Source organism: Miniopterus schreibersii, assembly GCF_964146895.1.
Source record: "Miniopterus schreibersii genome assembly, chromosome: 7".
NCBI classification, from domain to species: Eukaryota; Metazoa; Chordata; class Mammalia; order Chiroptera; family Miniopteridae; genus Miniopterus; species Miniopterus schreibersii.
Genome location: NC_138108.1, coordinates 3211552 through 3230499, shown reverse-complemented (window position 1 = coordinate 3230499; position 18948 = coordinate 3211552). Strand labels below are relative to the sequence as shown.

Genomic DNA, 18948 nt, shown 5'->3' with positions numbered 1-18948 from the left:
GAAATAGTCACCGACACTCAGGAGCATTAGCTATCACAAAACTATTCCAGCGGTGTTTGTGGTGCATCGGTTAAACAGAACGACTGAGAGTTGCCCACTGGTCACCACTGCTTCATCTCTCCTGTGGAGTTTTCACAGAGACACAGAGTCGTCTCAAGGCGCGTGGGAATTACTCTGAGTTAATAAAGCTAGCCCCTCTGAGCCTCATGCCATGCCCACCACCCCTGCCTGGCTAGGCCGATGCTGAATATCTGACGGAGTGGAGAAAGTGAACAAAGTCTGCAAAAACAAACAGACAAACAAACCCAAGATTGTTAAATTTCCTCTATTTAAGGTCCGCCCCCTTCATTAAAACCTTCTAATCTACTAATTATTCTTGTCATTACTTTCCATAATGAACGTTCCCTATTTTATCTGTGGTTTTAAATACACACCGCTAATTGTAGAAAGGAACTGTCGTATGTTTGAGGACTGTGGCACTGTGGCCAGCCAGGAGTGGGGGTTTCGGGCCCGCACTTTAGGAGCAGTTAAAATGCCCCCTTGGCACGGCTGTGCGCCTCCCTCACGCGCCCTCTCGGAGCTGCTGCTGCGCCCCTGGCTCCAGGAGTCCTCTTTCAGACGCTTAATTTTTTCTGCTCCTGCTCCCGAAAGGACCTCAGAGAGGAAGGCGGGGCGAGGGAGCTGGGTTATAAAAGCCCGTTGCTCCTGCAGGAAGCAGGACCTTTGGAGTGAGAGCGACCCGACCCCACCGAGCCCCTCCACTGGTATGTTCCCTCCTCTGCGCGTCCTTTCCCGTAAGTGCTGTGCTGGCTGGTGCGGGGCTGGTGCGGGGTTAGTGCCTCTGGGCAGGGCATTGTTCCGTCTCCCTAAGAAGATCTGAAGCTAAAGGAAGGCAAAATTGGAAATTTCTCAACGAGCTGTGGGGACAAGCAAATGCTAGTTCCCAGATGTCTTTAGCAGTCATTGGGACTTAGTTAGAAATGGAGAAATCTCTGCTAGGTTTTTTTTGAATGATTTAAAATACAATTACAACTTTCCCCCCCCTCACCTGCCCCCCGATTGACAATTGCAAATTTTCTCAAAGGGGCTTCACTAGAAAATTCCCATCTTAAGGCTGCGGGTGACTATTTCATACCTAAGCCAGTTCTAGGTCCCGGAACCTACTGGGAACACAAGGAGATGGGTCTCCCTGGACCAAGACGGCGCTGAAACATAAATTCACACCAAGGAAGACTGCGTTCACATGCCTGCGCCTTTGGTGAGAGGAGACCGGTGTGTCTGCCTCGCCGTCCAGGCCGTGGTTCCTTCCACTGTCGCGGCTTCAGAAGCACACTCACCGCCTGTATTATTTAGGAGCGAGAAACACTGAGGAGCTGGATGAATAATTAAAGGTTTTATTTCTGTTTAATTTTGAGTCCATTATGGGCAACGCTGACTCTCAGTGTGAGGACTCTGAAGCGGAGAGTGAGGGCACTGTTATTTCTAGATGCCGTTATCTGGGTGCCGATGCGAAGGCACCCAGCACCAGGGAAGCTGGGGCTCCTCGGTGTCCTGAGAGTGGAAAGAGCTTCCTTTTAAAGCTGTGACTTTGGATTTTTAATTCTTTAAAATCTGAGACAGCTATCATCCCTTATGAAATGTTCGTCTTGCCTAAGAATTGCTGTTGTTCAGGACATCTGTGAAGACAGTAGGGTTCCGGGGACCACAGGGACCCCCTGCCTTTCCCCTGATTCTAGGGGAGCCTAGGGCAGGAGACATTGGGGTCAGTGACTTCAGGGGACTCCCTTGGCTCTCACCGTTCTCTCGGCATTTTCCCATGTGTTCAAACTTCAAAAACGTGCCTGATGAAGACGCGGCCGCTAGAAAAGCAGAAGGCCCGCGGCACCACGCGTCTCGGCCCTCCCGCAGGGAGCGAGGCGCGGAGGCCAGGTACACTCAGCCCTCGCGGGCCCTGGGCTCCCGCGTGCCAACAGGGGATTGCGGCGCTCTCTCTGGATGGCGTCATTTATATCTGAAGCTCCGCAAGCGTCATATTCACCATTAGAATGAATAATTGAAGGGAGAGAAGCGTGGAGACGGCTGGGGTTTGGACGGGCCCTTGGAGCAGTCTCGCCAGAGCATGCCTCTCTTTCAGCGTCCCAGGGGGAGGCTTTCTTATTTATTCTTTCTCATTTTTTCATTTCTACCGTGTAGAGACTTAGGACCGTACATCCTGCTGGGAAATGGCACGCTAGGACTGGCGTGGCTGTGACAATTGGCAGCCTCAATGCCGTTTTTAAAACATGCCCCGTGCCATTCTTGTGTCACGGCAATAGCAGAGCAGGTTGATTTGTTTTTGTGTCTGCTTTGGGCTAAGAGGACGCAAGAGTATTGTGTTGTGAATGGGTGACTTCTGGATTATTTAAAATTATTCATGAAAATCAGTAATAAAAATAACATTGGGTCCATTTCTCCCCCAACCGACAGAATGAGGTTTCTAACCCTTTGTTTATATTTTGATAGTGTATTAATACAGCGAAAATGACAATCTATCCCTTCACCAAGAGGTGTTTGCATTAAAGTAGCACAAAGCAGCTTAAATTTGTGCTCTCGGGCCAGCCAGCTTGGGTTTGAATCCCAGCCTCCTCTACTTATCAAAGCTGTGTGACTCAGGGAACGTTCCTTGACCTCTCTGTGCTCTGGATTCCTCATTTGCTTAAGTGGGAAAATAATAATTCGTAGACCCTGTGGGAGGATTGGGAGTTCATACACAAGCGTGCGGCACAGTGCCTGGCACATAGTAGGCCTCACATAGGAACATGACTGTTATTTATTCCTGGTGTTAGGACCATGCCTGGCCTGATGATGACGTGTGTTTCACACGCTGGTAAGACAAACTGCCTTGTTCGTGGATTCTAGTTGTGACCACAGAAGAGCCCTAAGCCACGATGGATGTAAGACTGCCTATGAAGCACCCGTCAGTTACATGCTGTGCTTTTAAAAGGTTCAACTACAAGTTCTGAAAAAAAATCTGATTGCACCTGAGGCAAGGGAGGCATTGGTGTTGTTTGCAGCCTCCTGGTTTAGCCTAGTGGTTCTCTCATTGGGGTCCCCTGACCAGCAGCCCCCAGAGCTTGTTAGAGACGCAGAGTCCGGGGCCCACCCCAGGGCTGCCGGTACCTCCGGGGGCCAGTGATCTGAGTTTGAACGAGGCCTCGGGTGGCTCAGCGTGTGGAGCAGGCCCGGGTTTCTCGGGGTGGTCAGAGTCTCCACGCTCCAGCGTGAGGCTTTGTGATGGTGCCTCAGAGCCCATCGTGGCCTCAGCGTCCCTGAGGCGACCCCTGCGGTTGGTATTAGTGTTCCGCTCATGTCATCAGACCCGTCTGCGGCCTTCGCGTGAGGACCGTAAATAAAGATGATTGAGAAACTGATGAAAATGCGAAAGCCGAGATTTTACGTAGTTAAACAGGTACTGTCTGAAACCTGGCCAGACATGCGCATGGCTCGGAAGCTCCTAACACACGCCCCTCATGCGCCGCTCCCCTGAGACCCCCCCAGAGACGCCCCCTGAAGCCGGAGGACAGACGAGCCCGAGGTGGATGGGCCGCCGTGAAAGGCCGCACGCGGGCACCGACACCGTAATGCGTGGACGGCGAGGTCTAAATGAATGTTGAAAACGTAGAAATAAAAATAATATGGCGATAAAATGATTCTCAAAGGTGAAAATAGAGAATCTGAAAAGAGCGGTTTAATGACAGCGCTCAGGGCGTGCGCCGGAGGCGGGGGCCCAGAGGCGGCTTTGAGCAAACCCACGCCGCCGGCCGGCCGTGTCCCCCGCGGCCTCTGCTCGGGGGCAGCTGCCCTCCCTCCTCTGGGGTAAGTCAGACCGTCCCGGGACCACCAAGGTGCTGGGATGGAAATCAGCTTCCCGCCCAGGGAGGGTTCCGAGACTGATGGGAGAGAAAAAGACGGAGGCCCTCGTCGCACCCAGCACCTTCGCGCTGACTGCCCTGCCCTCCATCCAGTTTGTCACGTGAGAGCCACAGCCTCACGGCTCCCGCCCGCCAGCCCGCCAAGTCCCGCTGCTGCTTTATATCATATCGGCCCGCTTTGGTCTCTTCCTCTCTACTAGTCCCCCCGCCCCAGGCCTTAAACAGGATCCCACCTCTTTAGATGGAACAAGCCCTCTGTCGTTGCCGTCGGGCCTCTCCTCCCGTCTCCTCCCTTCGCTCCTGGCGAGGGAGAGGTCTCGGTCTCACCTCCGCGCACCTCCCCTCGCATGCTGGGCTCACCGGTTATCTTCGCCTCGCCGGGCCTCTGGACACGTTTCCTGTTGTTCAATATACTTTCAGATGACACACGCAATACACTTAACTTCGGTAAATATACAAAGTAAGAGAATAACACTGAGGTCACCCCTAGCTCCACCCCGCACGTTCGGCAGCGCTTGGCGCTGGGGCGCGTTTACTTCCGGGCCCCGCACACACCTTGTGCACAGCACATCGGGGTCCCCTGCAGCCACAGCTGCCACCCCCAGGGGCACGTGCCAGCCGATGAGCCCCCTGCCTAAGGAAGCGAGAGGGCGCCGGTCTCACTGGAGGTCGCAGGGCTGGTGGCCGAACCCGAGCTCGCTGTCTAAAGCCAGAGCTCCCAGCCAGGGGGCTTTCTCCCTCCTGCCCTCCCCCCTTCACAACGAATCAGAGCGGTCTTTCCATGCCGTTAAAGTGCACCCCGTTCCTGGCACCACCCTCCTGCTTCTTTTGGGTGGAATGTTCTCCTATGGATAGAAATTTAGGTTATTTCCAGTCGTCCCCGCTATAAATAACAGCAGGGAGCCTCTTCTGAGTGCATTTGCTGTGTTTCTACTGATTTCTTTTATCTAGAGTCCCCAAGCCAATGCACGGGGTCAACAACGACAACATTTAAATGTCTCGCTATGTTATCGCCACATTGCTTCCCAGGCAGTGAAGTGATTTTGCCGCCACTTAGTCAGAGGAGAGTCCCCGTTTCGTCACCTTCCCGACAGCCAGACTGTCACCTGAAGCCTCTCCTCTGGGCGTTTCGCTGTCGGACTCTTATTGTTTCATTATGGGGGGGGGGGGGCGGCTGAGCGCGCTTTCGTGTTTATTAGCCGTTTGTGTTTCCTCCTCGGGTAGATTCGGATTTTGGCGCTTGGTGCGTTTTTCTGCTGGGTTTTGGACGGTTCTACCTGAGGGGGTGCCTTTATCACTTTTCTCTAGCATGGGTGCCTGGGCGCCACTTTCACCTCCTCCCCCCTCCTGGCTGCCACCCTACTTTCCCGGTGTACTCCCCCTTTCCGGAGGTTCGCGGGAGTCTGCTGAGGACCCCCTCCTCTCTCTCCAGGCCCCGCCCCGGGCCTCTCTGACCTTCCCCCTCGGTCCCGGGCCCCTTCTTCGAGGGCCCCAGTTTCCTTCGCAGCCATCACTCCCGAGTGTGTTTGGCTGGCTGGTGGCGGTAGACCTGGAAGACCTGCTGCGCGAGGCGTCGTAAAGGGCCCTACACCACAACCAGTCCACGGGAACACCCACTGGCCTCCGAGAGCCCATCAGAAGCCAGGTCGGGCGGCTTGCTGCTCCCCTTGCCCCCCCCCCCCGCTGGACTGAATGTGATGGGAAAGCAAACTGCGCTCCCCCTGCGAGGCAAATGAAGCCACCTCCTGCCCGGTGGCGCCCCACTTAGAAGCAGTCTGCGTGTGGGGATGGGAGCGGAGACCCTGCAGAATTGATCTGCGGTTTCACAATAATGTATGTAAAGCACCAATTAATCCTCCGAGCCGCCCTCCGGAATGCCTGGGGGCTGGAGTAAAAGGAGGCTCCTGGTTTTAACCAGCCGGGGAGAGGCTCCCAGTGTCCCTGGGGTGGGGGAGTCGGAGGCTGGCCTGGCCCGGCAGGCGATCTGGACGTAGGCGTCGCGCCGCGTGGCTGAGGCCTCGGGAACGGCGTGGCCGAGCGTGGCTCTCAGGCCTTTCCACCCCGGGCATGTGGAATTAGCCTGCCAACTGAAGGAGGCTTTGGAAGGTGGGGGGGTATTTATTCCATTAAATGGTTCGCTCAGTAAGTGTTGGAACAGAGCTGCTGCGCGCTCCCCCAGGCCTCGGGAAGGCGGTGCTGAACCAGACCGACCTGGTCCCTGACCTCAGCAAGCTGGCAGCCACAGGGCTCACGACACAAATCGGGATGGCCACGGCCGGGCGGAGAGGGGGTGGCCGGGCCCCTGGGCCAGCCTGGGCGTCACAGGGCGCCTTGCTGAAGAAACGACTCTCGAGAGAGGATGAACAGGAGATAAGCAGAAGGGGAAGAGGGCTCCAGCCCGAAGGTGGGGCTGCAGATGGGAAAGGGGGGCCCACGTGAGGCGCAGGCCCATGGGAGGGGAGCAAGCGGCTGGAGAGGGAGGCAGCTGTGGGGCCTGGAGAGGCTGGAGGGGCGAAGGAGGTGGAGGTGGCAGAGGGGGTGTCTGGGGTCTCCGGGGAGCGTGGTGCCAGGAGAGACTGGGGGAGACGGGGCACAGGAAGGATGATGCTTTCATCCCAGAGACGTGTTTACTGTGTCTGCCGACGGCGCAGGGATGTCGTGGGGTTTGTCTGCCGCCTGGGACATGGTCTCTGGGAGACAGGGGGACAGAGGGATCCTGCCGCGTGGGAGGGGAGGGTCTGAGCGTGAGAAGAGCCTGAAGGCAGCCGGGTGGTGTCTCCATGGCAGCCGAGGAGGCTCCTGCGATGCCCAAGCGAACGGAAGGCTCCCGATCCTGGGAGGGTACAGCCAGGCCCCTGGGGCCCACGGCTGCTCCGAGTCTCAGGGGGCCCTCCCACCCCCCTCTGCCAAGGTCCTTCTCCCCTTTCAAGGGCCAGGATTCCTCTCCCCAACCCGACAGCCCCATCCTCCGGCTGAGAGGAGCCCCTTGGGGCTGGGAGCGGGGCCTGGGCACTCGCAAAGGGCAGGGCAGGGAGGGCGGAGGGCCCGTGCGATGAAGCTCTCAGCACGCCCCTTTCCTGCCCGTGACCCCAACCCTGCGCCTCCGCCCCGCTCTCCACAGGAGAACAGATGTCGTTCGAGGGCGCCCGGCTCAGCATGAGGAGCAGAAGGAACGGCACGCTGGACAGCACGCGGACCCTGTACTCCAGCATGTCCCGGAGCACAGACGTGTCCTACAGCGAAAGCGTGAGTCGGGCGCCCGGCCCGCCACCCTCGCGTCGGAAAGCGTCGCCTCGGCCATCAGGGTCCTTTGGGGACCGATGCCCCTTCTTTAGAAAGATGATATCTGAACACCTAGTATATTGTCCCGTGGGCTGATTCTGTCGAGTGGAGATGCATTTTCTTTTTTTCTGGGTCGTTTCTCAAGGATCCTCGTTAAAGGTAGTAACTGCAGCCTCAGTAAGTTGCTAAATGATGCCGGAGGGGCTGCGTTTCTTTCCTCACCTTCACGGGGTGTTTGTGTATCTTCTTTTATCCAACGCCGCTCAAGTCTTGGCCGCTTTCCCACGCGGTTGTCTGTCATTCTTAGGGATTTACGGCTCTTCAGATGTTCCGTTTACCGATCCTATGATTAACAGCTGTTGCAAACGTCTCCTCCCACTTTGAGGAGCGTAGGTATTTTCTAAGTATTTTTCATCTGTTTCCAAAGTTTGCTTCTGCCAATTGGAGGGAAGCCCGTGCACAGCTCATAAAGTCTTTTGGTGGCTCGTCAGAGCCAGGCCCCGGGGACGCCGTACAGCCCGCCCCTGGGGGAGCGGACGCAGCTATGGACCGAGGTTTTGGAATATGTCTCCTCCCGAGAAGCAAGCGGGAGAGGGATGGAGTCTGCAGTTCTGCATTCTTTGTGCTAAACTATCAACAAATGCTTAGATTCCCGCCCCCTCCCCGTAGCCTTAGAGTTGGAAAAATAGAATTTGTCTGTGTATAACGACATTTCTTACAAGATAACCCCAAGTAATTTCTAGAAAAATTCACATTTAGTTACAGAAATTTAAACAAATGCCTTTTTAAAAACGTTGTGCACTCTAGAAGCCTGACCCGGTGAGGATGCCATGACTAGGTAGCAAATTCTTAGAGCCTCGAGGGAAGCGCAGGCCCCGTTTAGTGATCGTCAGTCGCAGCCGGGGGAGAGTGAATCAGTAACGTGCTGTCCGATGTTCTTTCTCCAAAGGACTTGGTGAACTTTATTCAAGAAAATTTTAAGAAACGGGAGTGTGTCTTCTTTACCAAAGACTCTAAGGCCACGTAAGCAACCGTTTTCCCTCCGCATCTGCTTCCATGTTCGAAAGTCAATTATTAACCACCGTTTCGACAGGCACACAAACGCTCGCTAGTTCGTTATTAAAGTTCTTCCCATCTTCCAGTTCTCAGAAGTGGTGCGCGAGCAGGAGGGATTTGGCAAGGGGCTTGAAGCCGGTCCCTGGGGCGAAATCATTTGGCTTTATATTTTTAGCTTTGGTAAAGGCTCCAAGAGAGGCCGTCGCCCCCTTCAGCTCTGCCACGAGCCGGGGGCCCACCCGAGCGGCCGTGGCGATGCATGTTGCCGCTCTCGAGCGGTCGGCCGGCGACCGTGCCCATGCATGCTCGCCGTCCCGCTGGCTCCCCGCCGCCCGCAGGCTTTGGGCCTTTCCCTGCAGGGGCCGAGCACGCCTTTGGACGGTGCGATGCAGATCAGGCGGCTGAAGGTCTTGGCACGCGTGGCTTCAGGGTGAAGTTCTTGGCGCCACCTGCCAGGGCGATGACCAGGTTGGGCGTTTTCGGGGGCCAGTGCTGGGCCGGCAGCTCACAGAGGGTTTCGGCGTCGGGGTCGCAGGACAGTCGGGTGCAGTGTGGGAAGAGGGAACGCGGCAGGGTGGGCAGGTGCTCTCCTGGCCACCAGGGGTGAGCGCGCTTACCTGCTCCTACGGGACCCAGCCAAGGAGGGTCCCCACGGGGGAGTGGAAGGGGAGCAGTAGGCGGGGAGGGGGGGTGGGGGGTGGGTGCCACCAAAGGGTCCTCCGAGCCAGCTGGATAACTTGGGGCTTTATTCTGAAGGCAGCGGGGCACCTGGGAGGTGTTTTTCGCAGCGCAGACACAGGATGTTTTAGGGTTCCCGTTTGTTTTAGGGCCTCCTGCAGGGGTGGAAGTGACTACAGACCGGGGAACAGGGCTGAGGGAGGGGAGCTGTGGGAGAGTCACAGTCGATGACCTGCCATTGCTTTCCCGCCTCTTGGGACAGATCTCGGTTCTCCTTGGCCCCCTGGAATTCGTAGCACCCTTCTGAGTCTCCTCTGAAGGCCGGTGGGGGAGGGAAAGGGAGACTCGGGTGGGAGGGGCAGGCAGAGGGAGCCCGGAGGAGGGCGAGCGGCGCCTCCCGGGCCTGGCTTTGCCATGTGAGAGTCTTCCCTGGGGTTGTTCATCTATCAGGAGACCAGGGTCCTCAGGAGACAACGCAGCCTGGACAGGGGAGCCGAGGGGTCAAGGATGTGCTTTTAGGTTTTGTTTGTTTGTTTTAGTGCATTTTTGCTTCTTTTGCATTGCCACTGCCTTTGCCACGCCTCGATTTGCATGTCTGGCACCCCCCACCCGCAGGCACCGGCTGCCCCACGCGCCAGGTCCAGCCGACGCCTGGCTCGCTTCCAGCCCCCTCGGCAAGCCCCGCGGAGGGGGTGGTGCTGGGACATGCGCGCTGGCAACCAGCTGTGGTCCTCAGCCACTCCCGAGAGGGCACCAGCAACCTGAGGGCAGGAGTCCCGCCCAGTGCCAGCCGACATGCGGATGCCCGGAGCTCAGCCCAGGCCGACTCCGAGTGGGCTTTTGATCCCTGTGCCACCCCCGCCCGTCTTGCCACTCTCTCCCATTTCCTGCCCTGCACACGGACCATTTAGCAGACGGTTCAGTTCAGTTCTACTGCACTTTTAGTGGGAAGAGCTCGTGCTCATTCATTGCACAGCTGACCCTGTCCAGCCCAAATTATTGAAAGTCCCCCAAGCAGCTGGTTGATGCCCGGTACGGGGGAAACCATGGTCCTGTAAATTCGGGAACGCGCTGGGCACCTGCTGGGCAAGCAGGCAGGGTTGGCAGCGTGTCCCTGAGACTCACCCAGGGCTCCTGCGTGCTGTGAACCACGCGGGAAGCTGAATATATAGTCTCCAGATCCGTCGGACCCGTTCCCATAATAACCCCACGGCTACTTCGGCAGCGGCTAGACTCCAGGAGGGCGGGTCTGCTCTCCTCAGCCCCCGGCTCTCGGCACAGAGCCAGCTTTTTGGTGGGTGGACAATTAGACAGCAGAGAGAAAACACCAAGATCGTTTCCTCCTTTCCCTCCATTGATTTTTAGAGATAGTGGAACGGAGGTTGGGCGGGGAGAGAGACACATCGATCGGTTGCCTTCGTACAAACCCCAACTGGGGCCCCGGATCAAACCTGCAACCCTTTGGTGCGCGGGACGGCGCTCTAACCACTGAGCCACACCAGCCAGGCCCAAGGTAGTTTCTAAACAACCACCTGAGGTGCTGGAAAGAGTCTAAATAAAACGTGACCGTCAACCCTCCTTTTGTGATCGTTTAAGCTAATAACGTGCGGCGTATTTGAAAAAGCGTGACGGGCTCCTTAAGCAGGTTGATGAATCCTGTTCTCTCCACACGTCTTCCCACTCAGGGAAACCGTGTGCAAGTGCGGCTACGCCCAGAGCCAGCACGTCGAAGGCACCCAGGTCAACCAGCACGAGAAGTGGAACTACAAGAAGCACACCAAGGAGTTCCCCACGGATGCCTTCGGGGATATCCAGTTCGAGACCCTGGGGAAGAAAGGGAAGGTGAGCCGTGGTTTCCTGCGCTTAACCAGTTAATTCCGCGGCTGACACAGCTCAGGTGCCTCCAGTTACCTCGAACTGGCTCATAGGACGGAGGCGGGAGAGATGGGCGGGCGGCCCAGACGCGGTCACAGAAAAAGCTAATCCGAGCAAAAGTGTGAAAGCTGTGACTGGGTTATGCGCAACCGGAAAACTCCGATGGTGACCGGCTGGTCACCCGGGGGCCACACTGCACACACTGTGGGCGCTCCTGTGACACCCACGCTGACTCACTGCTGCAGGAGGACCGATGACACTTGTGTGAATCATCCTGTTCGTTTTGGCACGTGGCTTTCTCGAGCACGCACAAGGCCCCGAATGAGGTCTGCACACACCCACCGCACCCCACACTGCAATCTCACAACGACGTCTCAGCCTCTCCTTGAACCCTCCCGAGTCCCCTGCCTCAGTGACAGAACAGGCAGTGACATTCAGAGGCAGCGGGAAGCCTGGGCCTTGACTCCTCGCGCCCCTAAGCCCCTTCGCTGCAGCCCTGGAAGGTGACCCCGCTCCCCGGGAGGGGCCCGCACAGCTCCCCTCCCTCAGCCCTGCTCCTCAGTCGGTAGTCACCTCTACCCCCGGAGGACACCCTAAAACACAACGGGAACCCCGACCTGTGTCCGCACTGCTGGAAACACCTCCCAGGTGCCCCTGCTGCCTTTAGATAAAGCCCCAAGTCCTCCAGCATGGCTTGGGGGGCCCTTTGGTGGCACCCACATGCCCCCAGCCTACTGCTCCCCTTCCACTTCCCCGTGGGGACCCGCCTTAGCTCCCTCCACGCGCCCACCCTGCCGCGTTCCCTCTTCCCACAGTACATCCGCTTGTCCTGCGACACCGACGCCAAAATCCTCTATGAGCTGCTGACCCAGCACTGGCACCTGAAAACGCCCAACCTGGTCATCTCGGTGACCGGAGGCGCCAAGAACTTCGCCCTGAAGCCACGCATGCGCAAGATCTTCAGCCGCCTGATCTACATCGCACAGTCCAAGGGTGCGCGGGGCCCGCGCGGGAGGGCGCCCGGGGTCCATCCCGCCGTGCAAGGTCCTCAGGCACGGAGCGGGTTCTCCTGTGCAGTCCCTGCGCGGAGTCCGGATGCTCTGGAGCCGGATGACCGACCACGATCTTATAAAATGCGAGAACCTCAAAGGAGCGGGCAGGGAGCTCTGGCAGGCGGGAGTGGGGCGGCTCACAAAGTCGCTTTAAAATCAGCCTCAAGGTGCTTCCTTGTGGGTCATTTAATGCTTCTTTGCATCATCTAAGCTTTTCCTTTCCTTATTTCTACATATAAAGTTGTACCCAGAATATCCTGGCAAACCAACCAGGGACGTTTAATTCGTTTGCTCTTTATATCAAGGACGTGCTTTTGGAAATAACCCCCGTGCCCGGCAGGTCGTGAGCACCTGTGAGGGTTTGGTAGAGATCGAGACAAATAACTGCCTTGTTACTTGAAATATTAACTTCGCATTTTTTCTTTTTAAAAAAATATTTTTATTGATTTTTACGGAGAGAGGAAGGGAGGGGGGAGAGCAAAAAAGAATCACCGACGAGCCGCCCGCCTTCCCCAGCTGCACCCCACGCACCCGCCACGGGGCATCCAGCCCGCAATCCAGGCACGTGTCCCGGCTGGAATCGAACCAGCGCCCTTTTGGTGCTCGGGGAGGACACCCGAGCAACTGAGCCACACCCACCAGGGCTGCGTTTTTTTCTTTTTAACTTTTTATTATGAAAATTCCTTCAGAAGAGTTACAAGAATAATAAAATGAGCGTTTATAACTCTTCACTTACACTCACCAATTACTAACATTTCCCCACAATTCTCTTTCCATAAATATCTACATATTATGATTTTTTTAATCATCCGAGAGTAAGCTGTAGGCATCATGACAACACCCCTGGCCTGGAGCATCTGCTGAGATGCAGGGAGGGGCTGGGGCTGGGAAGGGGATCCCCTTGAACTCTGCGTGGGCCACATGGATGCTACGTGGCTTCCCGTGGCCTCATTTGAAAGGGGGGTGTTGCCAGCAGTGAGCACAGGACAGGGGCCTTCCTGAGAGCCGGCTGAGCCTTTGCTTTCTCCCTCGGTGGCAGGCGCTTGGATCCTCACTGGAGGCACCCACTACGGCCTGATGAAGTTCATCGGGGAGGTGGTGAGAGACAACACCATCAGCAGGAACTCGGAGGAGAACATCGTGGCCATCGGCATAGCGGCCTGGGGCATGGTCTCCAACAGGGACACCCTCATCAGGAGCTGCGATGTTGAGGTACGAGCGGGCCGGGAGGAGGCCTGTGAGGTCACGAGGGAGAGAGGCCATGGCGTGGGGCTCTGGCCTGAACGTTGGGATGGAGTCAACTCGTGGGAAGGTCGGCCTTGCAAGGAAGGCCTTTGGGACCTCAGGAATGAAAAACAAAGAACTCCTGGGGAGGAGTTGCCAACGGATGTGTTTGGTTCATTAAAACCCGTTCCCGCCAGCTGTGACTGGGTGGCTCAGTGGGTTGGAGCGTTGTCCTGTACTCCAAAAGCTTGCAGTCCGACGCCCAGTCAGGGCACATACCTAGGTTGCGGGTTCGATCCCTATGTTGCAGGTGCATACAGGAGGTCACCAATAGATGTTTCTCTCTCTCTCTCTGCCCCTCCCTTCTACTATCTCTAGAAAATCAATGGAAAAATCCTCAGGTGACAATTAAAAAACAAAAACATATTCATTTTCTAATCCCTAGACCCTGGCATAGGTCTTGCCATGTGATAGATTGCAAACAAATATGCGTGTGTGTGTATCAATGTCCACCTCTACCTGTATCCAGACACACACAAATATATGTGTGTGTGTATATGTATATACATGTGAATATATATGTGTGTGCATCTGGATATGCGTATATACGTGTGTGTGTGTGTGTGTGTGTGTGTGTGTGTGTATTTAGGTATATATGTGCTATTCTTTCCTGAATGCTATCAGTTTCAATATATTTATTCAAAAGAGCACTCGTGATGGAGCAAGAACTGGATTGGGAATCTGATCCTTGCACTGTCACTGGTCACTTCTGTAAGTGACCCACCCATTTCGAGCCTTCATTTCTTCGTACTGAAATGAAGGCCTGAACTGTAAGATCTCTAAGACATTCCCAACTTAGGACTCTGGGAGGAGGCATCGGTGTAGTTGAACCCAAAAGGTTAGCCTTCCTAGAAGCCTATAAAAATGTCACCGCGCATCTTGGCCGACACACAGAATCTCAAAGAGCGGCTTCTGTGTGCTTCCCAGGGCTACTTCTCAGCTCAGTACATCATGGACGACTTCAAGAGGGACCCGCTGTACATCCTGGACAACAACCACACCCACCTGCTGCTGGTGGACAACGGCTGCCACGGGCATCCCACGGTGGAGGCGAAGCTCCGCAACCAGCTGGAGAAGTACATCTCCGAGCGCACCATCCAAGGTGAGGGCTCAGGGCGCGGGACGCCGGACAGACGCGACGACGAGCGGCCCCAGCAGCACCGACGCGGTGGCTGCCCGTTAACGAGCGAAGCGCCGCGAACCCGCCCGACCAGGCGTCCTCTTGCCAGAGAAGAGCTGCTGTTTCTCTTCTTTCTTCAGCACGCTAGGAATGCTTGGCCAGGGTCCCTGTGACGGTGCCCTTCAGCGTCCCCGAGCGAGGACACTCGCTGCCCTGTGCCCCTCTGCTGTGCCAGGACAGGAAGCCTGCTGCCTCTTTTGCTAGACACCACTTTAGGACAGATAAAACCCACGGTGGCACCCATGAGCTCACGGCGCAATGCAGTGAGCATCGTGGAGAAACCATAAAAACCAACCCGCGAGTTTAACAGCGGAATGCTTTGCTTCTTTGCGCCTTGGCTATTTCTATGTAATAGAGCCACCTAATAAGGGGAGGGCACAGCAATCGAGTGAAAGCCTTTATTTGCCCCAGAAGGTGACGCCCCCCTCTCCCTGTCGCTGAGCTGTGTCCGGGGGTGGAACCGGATTGCTGTAATGTAACCAGGGACTCCACAGGGGGACCTGCCGGGGGTGTTCCCAACCTTACACCTGCATCAGGGGGCACCCAAGGGAGGAAGACCCCCTTGAGAGAACACGTAGTTGTGCACATTTTTCACGCACTCGGGAAAGCATGAAGGGTGATGCAACTGAGTGAGTGTACCTGCCGTGAGGATAGACTGGAACCTGGCCTACTACATCTTAGCAGATGTAAATCATTGACGGACTTGAGCACTTTAAATACCAGTAAGCAGTTGCAGCATGGCCTGTGCCATGCTGTTAGTGGTTTGGGACACAATGACACATCTATGCCGATGAAGGAATAAATAGTCCAGTCCGTGAGGCCTGTAGCCGTCACCCCACCCCAGGGCTCACAGGGCAGGAGCTCCTGTCCCACTCTCCCTTGACGTAGGTGAGTCTTCCCTTAAAAATAAAGAATAGGTGTAGTTTATTTGGTTAAAAATATTGTGTATCATCATTTTTAAATGTGGGATTATGACCAAACCCCGTAGATGGTCATTAAGAATTTATCAAATAGGTTATTCTACGTTGAGTATTTCTAATGAGCCCTGAAATAAGTTCTGCGTTCATGTTTTCCAGATTCCAACTATGGTGGCAAGGTCCCCATTGTGTGCTTTGTCCAAGGAGGTGGAAGAGAGACGTTGAAAGTGAGTCTTGGTTTGGTTTTCTAGAAGATTGGTTAACATGGTTAACAAACTCACTCATCCAATTTGCATTTTCAGGGTTTGGGGGCTCACCTAACCTAACCTGATGGATTATTTTTACTACGGCAAGTAGGTAGCATTTTCCCAACCACACAATGTTTTCCTAACAGGCCTAGGCTGTCTCCTCAGCTAAGATTTAGGAGGATTTGCAGCGACATGAGTAGCCTGAAAACTCAGTGTTGGCTTTGGCCATCCACCTGCCAAAGAGAAGGGTTGGCATGAACTCATGAGACTTAAGGATCGTAATCAGCGTGTATTTTTGTTGCCACCCCGTCTGCGTGGAGACGAGCTGCGAGCAGGCACACACAGAGCCCCTGGAGCCCGCCCACCCACGCGCCAACAGCAAACATTTGGTTTGCTTCTGATTGAAAATAAAACCCCAGAGAGAAAAGCGCAGGGTGACGTGTCGATGTGTCTGGCTCACCACCTTGACTTAGAACAGGGGTGGGGAATGTCCCATCGGTATACGGCCCGAGAAATCATTTGGCCTGGCCCTGCCAAGGCAACCGCAGGCGGGACTCAAAATTCAGTAAATCGAGGAGCTTTTTTCATAGCTCATTTTTAAGTTGATAATTTTGTATGGCACGTGAATGTTATAAATACCCAAATGGCCCTTGGCAGAAAAAAGGTTCCCCGCCCCTGGCTTTGAACCTCGGTCCCGAGCTGGCTTTCTGGTTGTTGTGAGCATCTCTCCCTCGCTCCCAGGCCATCAACACCTCCATCAAGAGTAAGATCCCCTGCGTGGTGGTGGAGGGCTCGGGGCAGATCGCCGACGTGATCGCGAGCCTGGTGGAGCTGGAGGACACCCTGACCTCATCCATCGTCAAGGAGAAGCTGGTGCGATTCTTACCCCGCACGGTGTCCCGGCTGCCCGAGGAGGAGACCGAGAGCTGGATCAAGTGGGTGAGTTGTGGGGCAGACTTCTGAGGGCCAAGAAAAAGGGGAGCCACGTTCATGGGAAGGGAGAGCACCTTCCCTGCTCCCACCTCCACTAGCAGCTGTGGGTGTTTCACACTTTCTCAGTCTCTGGCCCAAACCAATTTCTTGGTGGGGATGGAAGTTAAACGACTCTCCAGGCCTCCGTAAGGGGAAGGAGGAGCACACGGGTTTGCACTCAGGTCTGTCTGTTTGCAAAGCTGGCCGTCCCTCTTTTTTTTATAATTTTTCAAAAAATTTTCACCCAAGAATATATGTTGTTATTAATTTAGAGAGAGAGGAAGGGGGGGAGAGAGAGAGAGAGAGAGAAACATCGATGTGAGAGAGAAACATGGATCAGTCGCCTCCCCTACGCGCCCCGGCTCCCTTCCTCCTCTAGAGGGAGCACTTCCTCCCCAGGTTCCCCCTCCAAGGCCTGAAACCGTGGAATTTGGGGGCTCTGCCTGTCCCCCAGCTCTTTGATTTTAAAAAATGTTTTACAGTTACAATCACAGAAACCCCACAAAGGATGTTACGGCAAATCCCTTCTCTCTTTATCCAACCATGGAGTCTTCTGGGCTCTTGTTCACGTTGAACCCTCCCCGCCAATGGTTTAAGTCCATACGACCACACGTGGGTGATTTCTGTGGTAGCCTGTTGCCCTTTCCTCATTTATTCCCTCGTTCAGCAGTTGAGCACCATGTGCCAGCCTTGGCCAAACACACACACACGCACTCCCCTGGCTAATGGGTCCCTCAGCTTTTTGATATGTGTGCCCTTGCATAATCTTTATTCTCACTGTGGTCAAGGACTTCTTATTCCAATTTAGAAATTACACTGTGTGGGCCCAGGAACGGGGGGGGGGGGGGGGGGAAGGCCTGGAACTGCCTTGTAGATGATATTTTTCTAAAAGTGGAATAAAAGATTTCTCACTAAAAGAGCAAACTTCATGCTGCTAATGCTCCCAATGTCTAAAACCAGTTGGCCGACAACCCTGTGCTTTAAATGTCACCAGCTCAAAGAAATTCTCGAAAGTTCCCACCTGTTGACAGTTATTAAGATGGAAGAAGCTGGGGATGAAATTGTGAGCAACGCCATTTCCTACGCGTTGTACAAAGGTGAGTGAAAACAGCCGCTCCGGAAGCCTCCGCTCTGCGTAGCTCCCTGTGACTTGCTTTCATTTGTTAAATGGCTTTATTGAAATGTAACCTTGTGCTTAGTCTTGATTATTTTAGATTGGGAGCTAGAGTAACCCCTGTCGACCTGCTGAGTTAAATCTCCTTGGTTATGTATTTTTAAGAGAACAAAAATTTTTATGTCATTAAAATGCTGGTCAGATCCGACCACAGGACTCTTCAAAGACGTGTCTCTGACAGTGGCTTAAAATTGTTTTCTGTGCCTCAGACGTCTCTGAAGGTGTCACAAAGCCACGGGCGCTCGTCCCAGGGTTCCGCATACATGCACACACGTGCACGCACACACGTCGCACACGTCGATGATGCTGCATCAGTTTCAGGGTTTCCAAAACCCCTGAAGCCTAGGAGTGACGCTCAGGTGAAAACCTCTCACCTGTGACCTTTGCTGCCTTCGAATCTCAGCAGAGTGGATGTTACCTGAAGTAGGTAGAACCTGGGCGGAGCCCAGCTAGAGCTGAGCTGCCTGATTGCAGGGGGAGGTGCGCAGAGCAGGGCAGGGCACGTAGGAAGATGCGAGTCAAACATTTCCCATTTACTGGAATCATTCTTACTGTGCTTGCCAGGAATCTGGTTGTAAGAATATCTATTAAAATGGGATTATATCTGTAGAGAAACATAGATCAGGATGTATTCGCGCTGGGAAAGACAAGCAGAACGCTACTGGAATATGGGATCATTTCGTGGATGTAGATATAGTGTGAGTCAGATACGGTCCTTGGGAGACAACATTCGTGGAGTCTGAATCTACGGAAACAGGTCCACATACCACAGCTACGTGGTTAGGATAGGAAGTGGGAAGGTGTTATCCCCACCTGACTCGACCCTATCGTACACTTGGGGACATACAGAATATTGATAAGAATGGCTGACAATTAAGCAAAACAACAGCTGTGAGTGCTTCTAGGAGGGCCTGCTGAGGACCCCCCGGGAGGGTGGCTCTGATAACCGGCCGGGCCGCGCGGTTCTCGCCCTCACTTCCAGGCCTTTGGTGAGCTGACCCTCCGCTGTCCCCTTGCAGCCTTCAGCACCAACGAGCAAGACAAGGATAACTGGAATGGGCAGCTGAAGCTTCTGCTGGAGTGGAACCAGCTGGACCTGGCCAACGACGAGATTTTCACCAACGACCGCCGCTGGGAGGTAAGGGAGCCGCTCTCCTGGGTTGTTCCAGTGTCAGGGCCGGTCCATGTCTGACACGGTCTCCGGCATCGGCCCTTGTATGGGGCCCTCTCCCGGGCCGTCAGAGTCGCCACGCCTCCCTCTCCTCTTCTGCGGTACCGGACAACAGAGCTGACCTAGTAGGTTTGTTGTGCAGAGATAA

General features: G+C 55.0%; 1 protein-coding gene across 1 annotated transcript in view; it reads left to right on the top strand.

Moving 5' to 3' along the window:
* Positions 1-7040: 7040 nt before the first annotated feature.
* TRPM8 (transient receptor potential cation channel subfamily M member 8) overlaps positions 7041-18948 on the top strand; it is a gene marked incomplete at both ends in the record, with an annotated part of 35204 nt that continues 23296 nt past the window's right edge. The window contains 10 exons of the mRNA XM_081142843.1: positions 7041-7157; positions 8143-8216; positions 10613-10769; positions 11618-11795; positions 12894-13066; positions 14066-14240; positions 15395-15462; positions 16225-16422; positions 17450-17552; positions 18649-18767. Of these exons, the coding sequence (XP_080998969.1) occupies positions 7041-7157; positions 8143-8216; positions 10613-10769; positions 11618-11795; positions 12894-13066; positions 14066-14240; positions 15395-15462; positions 16225-16422; positions 17450-17552; positions 18649-18767 (1362 nt within the window). The remainder of the gene's footprint in view (positions 7158-8142; positions 8217-10612; positions 10770-11617; positions 11796-12893; positions 13067-14065; positions 14241-15394; positions 15463-16224; positions 16423-17449; positions 17553-18648; positions 18768-18948) is intronic.